This window comes from Sinocyclocheilus grahami, unplaced genomic scaffold (genome assembly GCF_001515645.1).
Source record: "Sinocyclocheilus grahami isolate Dianchi unplaced genomic scaffold, SAMN03320097.WGS_v1.1 scaffold999.1, whole genome shotgun sequence".
NCBI lineage: Eukaryota > Metazoa > Chordata > Actinopteri > Cypriniformes > Cyprinidae > Sinocyclocheilus > Sinocyclocheilus grahami.
In genome coordinates, this window is record NW_015506178.1 from 489558 (window position 1) to 496094 (window position 6537).

General features: G+C 33.9%; 1 protein-coding gene across 1 annotated transcript in view; it reads left to right on the forward strand.

The window, feature by feature from the left end:
* The window catches only part of LOC107565391 (probable E3 ubiquitin-protein ligase HERC1), an 85822-nt gene that overhangs the window by 75683 nt on the left and 3602 nt on the right, over positions 1 to 6537 (forward strand). The window contains exons 55-65 of the mRNA XM_016250615.1: positions 107 to 172; positions 608 to 733; positions 826 to 964; positions 2150 to 2331; positions 2446 to 2601; positions 2693 to 2815; positions 3341 to 3443; positions 3636 to 3805; positions 3892 to 4030; positions 5147 to 5313; positions 5579 to 5748. Coding sequence (XP_016106101.1) covers positions 107 to 172; positions 608 to 733; positions 826 to 964; positions 2150 to 2331; positions 2446 to 2601; positions 2693 to 2815; positions 3341 to 3443; positions 3636 to 3805; positions 3892 to 4030; positions 5147 to 5313; positions 5579 to 5748 — 1541 coding nt within the window. The remainder of the gene's footprint in view (positions 1 to 106; positions 173 to 607; positions 734 to 825; positions 965 to 2149; positions 2332 to 2445; positions 2602 to 2692; positions 2816 to 3340; positions 3444 to 3635; positions 3806 to 3891; positions 4031 to 5146; positions 5314 to 5578; positions 5749 to 6537) is intronic.

Consider the following 6537-nt stretch of genomic DNA (forward strand, 5'->3'; position numbering starts at 1 on the left):
AATGACACCAGAATTCCTTAGCTGAGCTCAGAAAATCCTGTTTTCCACCATATGCCCCTTTAAGGTTATTTTGATTTATGCAAAGGGTCTTTTGTTCTCCTTCCAGGACAACAGTAAATGGACCTTCATGATGGATGAACAGCTCATGTCCTGGGCGACCAGCAGACCTGAAGTAAGTCTGTGTTCCTGAACGTGTGTGAGGTTTAGCAGATATGTGGAAGTGTGTGTTAAGACATCCGGATCTTCCTTCATCTCCCTCATTCGTCTCTGTCAGTATAGCCCCTGTGTTCAGCATTGTTCTTTCAGGCAGATTTTTATCACTCTTCACGTGTTTTTATTCATTCAGCTTTTATAAATTACCCCTCACAAACCCTAGCAGCCAGCGCCACACAAAACCTGTCTCTACTTTACATAAAACTCCTTTCCTCATTATTTAAAGCATATCTCTATGCCTATTTTACTTTCACAGCTTGCTAAATTGGCTTGAGATTGCATTAAAGGAATAATGTTTTTGTAATGTGTATAAAGGAAATATTATTGTATTTAACAGTGCTTTAAACATCTTTTTTTTTTAAATCTAATAAAGTCATGTTTGTGGTTTTGACAGGACTGGCAGCAGGGTGGTAAAAGTGAGGTGTATTTGTGGGGTAACGGACGTCACGGGCAGCTGGCGGATGCTGGAACCAGCGCGTCTGTGCCCACACTCGCTCCCTCTCTCTCGCAGACTCAACAGGTAGATTATCAACACAAAACACATGCAAAGCTACCACAAAAAGTTGGCATGTTCATTTAAAAAGAGATGTTCTCTCCATTTATCTCTGCTAGGTTGTGTGCGGTCAGAACTGCACGTTCCTGGTTCAGGCTAACGGTACGGTTCTGGCTGTAGGGGAGGGCAGTTATGGGCGACTCGGACAGGGTAACTCAGACGACCTCTACACCCCAACTATCATCTCAGCTTTACAAGGTAATGCAAACCACAGCAAACTTGTTTTCAGGCCAGTGCCAGTAATATGTGTTGTACACAGATGTAATTAACACATTGAATTAAAGGGGAAAATGTTGAAAATGTATGCAGATTTTTTTTTAAAATGTGAATTAACTCTTACTGCGTCTTATATAAGTTTTATTTAATGAATACATGAAAGTTTAATCATTTTAGAGCTTTTTAAAGTGACCCATATAACTGTGGCTGTCAATTAAATAAAAAAATATATTTTATTTTATTAATAAAATAATAATAACATACAAAAATCAACATAAACAAATTATATTATTATTAATAATAACGTACTTTTAATCTATTTTTAATAACATTGTAACTATATAGTAATTATAAATAATAATAATAATGACCTATAAAATATTATTATTATTATTATTATTATTATTATCAGAATTTTAACACATTGTATTAAACTTGTGTTGGGAATAAGATTATATTATTATTTGTTATATATTGGAAATAAGATTAAGATGATGATGATGATTATGATTCTTATTATTATATTAATATTTTTATTATTTAATAACCTCTTTATCTATATTTTTCTAATAACTTATATTAAAACTATAATTATATAATTAATAATAGTTTAGGTGATAATAATAATAATAATAATAATAATAATAATGACCTCTTAATCTATTTTTCTAATAACTTATTGTAACTATATAATAATTATAAATAATAATAATAATGACCTTTAAAATATTATTGTTATTATCTGACTTTTAGCACTGTATTAAACTTGTGCTGGGAATAAGATTATATTATTATTTGTTATATATTGGAATTAAGATTAAGATGATTATGATTATTGTTATTATTATTATTATTTTATTAATAATTTTATTATTTTTATTATTTAATAACCTCTTTATCTATATTTTTCTAATAACTTATACTGTAACTATAATGATATAATTAATAATAGTTTAGGTAATAATAATAATATAATTGATAATAATAATAATAATAATAATGACCTCTTAATATATTTTTCTGATAACTTATTGTAACTATATAATAATAATTCATAATAATAATGACCTATAAAATATTATTATTATCTAAACTTGAACTCATGCATATATAAAAATGCATGAAATATATATTGCATCTATTACATGTCATTTTTTTCCCTAATAGGTTATGTAGTGACTCAGCTGGTGACATCATACGGGTCTGATGGCCACTCATTGGCTCTCACTGAGACCGGAGAGGTGTTCAGCTGGGGTGATGGGGATTATGGGAAACTCGGCCACGGGAACAGTGAAAGGCAAAGGCGACCCAAACAGATCGAGGCTCTGCAGGGAGAGGAAGTGGTGCAGGTAAAGAAAATGACTGTCCAAGATAATCACCAAAACCATCACATGATCAGATTTCAGAAGATTTCTGATTCTGACATGATCAGATTTCGCTTGAAAATCATTTCCCTCTTTCAGCTGGCTTGTGGGTTCAAACACTCAGCCGTCATCACAGCGGACGGAAAACTCTATACCTTTGGCAGTGGAGATTCTGGACGCTTGGGTCAAAGGTCAACTTCAAACAAGATGGTCCCGGAGAGAGTGACAGCACTGGATGGGTACCACATTGGACAGGTGCTTCTTCATTGTTTGGACTTTCATTCTAATGTGCGTATATGACCTTTGACCAGCGCGTGATGAGTGAAGATGACCTTTTCGTGTTTAGGTGTCATGTGGTATCAATCATACTTTGGTCCTGTCATCAGACGGCCTGAGCATGTGGGCTTTCGGAGACGGTGATTATGGTAAACTGGGTATTGGACCATGTACAGTGAAATGCTACCCACAGGTACAGTCTTACTGATTGATCAGGTACATTTTCATTCAAAAAGTTTGAATTTGGTAAGATTTGTTCATATTTTTGAAAGATGAATATTGTGGTCACCAAGGCTGCAATTATTTTACCAAAAATACAGTAAAAACGGTAATTATGTGAAATATTAATACAATTCAAAATAACTGTTTTCTTTTTTAAGATCTTTTCAAATAGAATTAATTTTTGTGATGCAAAGCTGAATTTTCAGCATCATTACGCCAGTCTTCAAATGCTGATTTGGTGCACAAGAAACATTCTTATTATTGACAAAACTTTCTTTGATGAATTAAAAGTTCAAAAGAACAACAATTATTTGAATGCTTTGTAACATTATAAATGTCTTTACTGTCACTTTTGATCAGTTTGATGCATCCTTGCTAAATAAAAGTAATAATTTTTTTCAAAAAAATCTAAGTCTTACTGACCCCAAACTTCTGAAAATCAGTGTATGTTTTTTTTTTCATTGGCTGATTGTCCTGTGTTTCTATTCGTTGTTAGAAAGTGGAGGCTCTTTGCAATAAAGGCATTAAAAAGGTTGGATGTGGAACACATTTCTCAGTGGTTCTGGCCAAAGATGGACACGTCTACACATTCGGCCAAGGTAGACCCTCCAGAAATCATCATCCAAATGTGTTTGTGTAAATGTGGCATCATTTACATTTACTCTATTTTGATTCTAGTCTGAACCAATTTTTCTCTCAAAAGAATATTTCGATCGTAAAGCTGACTGTGTGTTTTTCAAATGACCTTTGTGATGTTAAGAAAGCCCTTTTATGCATGTATGTTTTCACAGAGCGTCTGATAGGTCTGCCGGACTCCATGCTGAAGAATCACAACCGGCCGCAGATCATTCCCGCTCTGGAGGGTGTCTTCATTGTGGACATTGCTGTGGGCTGTGAACACATCCTTGCTTTATCCAACACTGGAGACGTGTATGCATGGGGCTGCAACTGTGAGGCCCAGGTACTGTCAGCAATGATGTTTTCTGTGGATATTTAAGAATCTGTGAATATTTAGTGGAGCTTATGTCCTCTTTGTGTGTATTGCAGCTGGGTCTGGGCCATTCCAATCCTGTCAAAGAGCCCACTCTGGTTACTGCTCTGCAGGACAAGAAGATCAGGCAGATCTCAGCTGGACGCTGTCATACCTCGGCCTGGACCACACCGGCTCTGTCAACCAGAGCTTCAGGTACAAACAAATCCCAGTGAGCTGCATTGGAACTTCATAAGTAAACTGTTTGAAATCATCTACATGGGTAACAGCTAATAATGTTTACTTATATGCACCATACAACTAGCACTGTTCAATAGTAAGTTCGTTCTTATTGGTACTATGAAACAAGATTGCAAAAATTAAAGTTTACATTTTTGAAATGTTAAAAATGTTTTTGTTTTTTACAGAAAAAAAATCAACAAAATCCTAAAAATGTCAATGAATTTGTATAGTATTTATTTTATTTTTTTAAAGATTACAATTAAAGTGCACACATCCAGCAGGCCAAAAGCTTTATTATTTTTTAAAGAAATTAATGCTTTTATTCAGTAAGAATGCATTAAATTGACCAAATGTCAGTAAAACATTTATAATGTTACAAAAGGTTTCTATTTCAAATAAAGCTGTTATTTTGAACTTTCTATCCTAAAAGTCCTGAAACAAGGTTTCCACAACATAAGCAGCACAGCTGATTTCAACATTAATAAAAATAAGAAATTGTTTCTTGAGCAGCAAATCAGCATATTATAATAATTTCTGAAGATTGGAGTAATGATGCTGAAAATTCAGCTTTGCATCACAGGAATAAATTACATTTTAAAATTTATTTAAAAAGAAAACCACTCTTTTAAATTGTAATAATATTTGACAGTATTACTATTTTATTTTATTTATTTATTTATATTTGATCAAATAAATTAAGCCTTTGCCTTCTGTCAAAAATATTTAAAAATACTACCGACCCAGACTTTTGAATTATATAGTATATTTTCTAGTTATTCTTGTCTCGAAAATATTTAATCTACTAGTTGCTTTTTAGTACAGTCTCTACAAATATGATTTATCCAGAAGCAACAAACAACAGGCAGACTCATAGAAAATCCTGAAAATGTATGGGTCAAAAGCTATAAACCCAGTAATTCAGATATGCAAAATGTTTCTGCTGAATCCTAGCATATAAAAAAAACCTTCACATCTCCACACACTCTGACCTCATCAATGAACATCTGTTCTAGGATCAGTTCCTCAGCGGTTGGATATGAGATTTGTTTTTGCATTTCATGTCAACAACTCTGACTGTGTATTTTGCAGGTTGTTCAGGGATACAGCTGGGTCTGCCTCAGTCCGTGCCTCCGCAGTATAACGCCCTCAAAGACTGCAGCCCTGAAGTGCTAAACACCCGTCTCAGAGTGCTGTACCACTTCTCTGATCTAATGTACAAGTCCTGGAGGCTTCTGAACCTCGACCCCCGCAGTCAGGTACGCCAATCAATAATAAAACAAACACACACACATTCACGTGAATCACAGCATTCGCTACTGATGTTTCTCTGGGAAAAAACTGTACTCTTGACTCCCTGCCAAGAACCTTTCGTCATTTTCTAAGCTCAGCTGATTTTGTGTCCAGTGTGAAAGTGTTCCTTGTTTCGGTTCCTGTTTTTTACCTCCAGACTAATAGGTCTGTGTCGGTCGATATCTGAGCAGAAGTTTTGTCTGACAGTGTCACTGTCTGGCTGGTTTCCAGGTAAATGCTTCCCGCTACAGCTCAGGTACCGCCGCCATCGTACAGGGCCAACTCAGAGGCCTCCTGTCCCCGAAAGTCAACACACTTCCTCTCGTTCGCACTATCGGCAGAACCATGACCCAGGGAAAGACCTACGGTCCCCAGATTACAGTCAAACGGATCTCCACCAGGTATGAGCTTTTAACCAGGGCTGCACAATTAATCAAATTCATGAATTCACCGAAATCACAAAATGGATTAGCGGTACTGTCAAAAGGCTGATTTATTTAAATAAATAAATGTGCTGTGTGATTCAGAGCGAAACGCAGCACTGTGTTCTTTTACATGCAGGCAGCTCATGAGCTGGTGTTTTCAGTGTTTCAGAGTGTTTCTTTTTTATTTTTGTAATTATTACTTTACAGTGGAGTATTACAATAGTAATAATGAACAATATTTATTATTATTAATATTATTTTCTGAACCTGAGCTCCGTGTAATGTACTTGTGAAAGAAAAAATATATGTATCATTTAATAATGTTTTAAAATAAGACAAATTAAGCATTAAATAAGCCAAAATACAGCAAAAACATCAAGATATTTCTTGATAAGTCTAATTCACAGTAACTGTTTTTTAAGTGTGATTTGCTGTGTAAATTAAAAAAAGTATAACTCCATGATTATTTTTGTGAATATTTATTTTTCTAGTTATTTTCTAGTTATTGTGTATAAATTGAGTAAAAAATTCTTATCCAGTTAATCATGAAAAACTTAAATTCATAGGGCATTTGAATATTGCTATGTACTATTAGGCCTTGAAGTCAAAAAATTTATTACAGGAAGTGTAGGAAATGTATAGATGGATAGTTGATAGACAGTGTTTGTTAACTGCCTGTTTGAGCTACTTATATATATATATATATATATATATATATATATATATATATATATATATATATAATCTTATTTTTTTTTTTATATA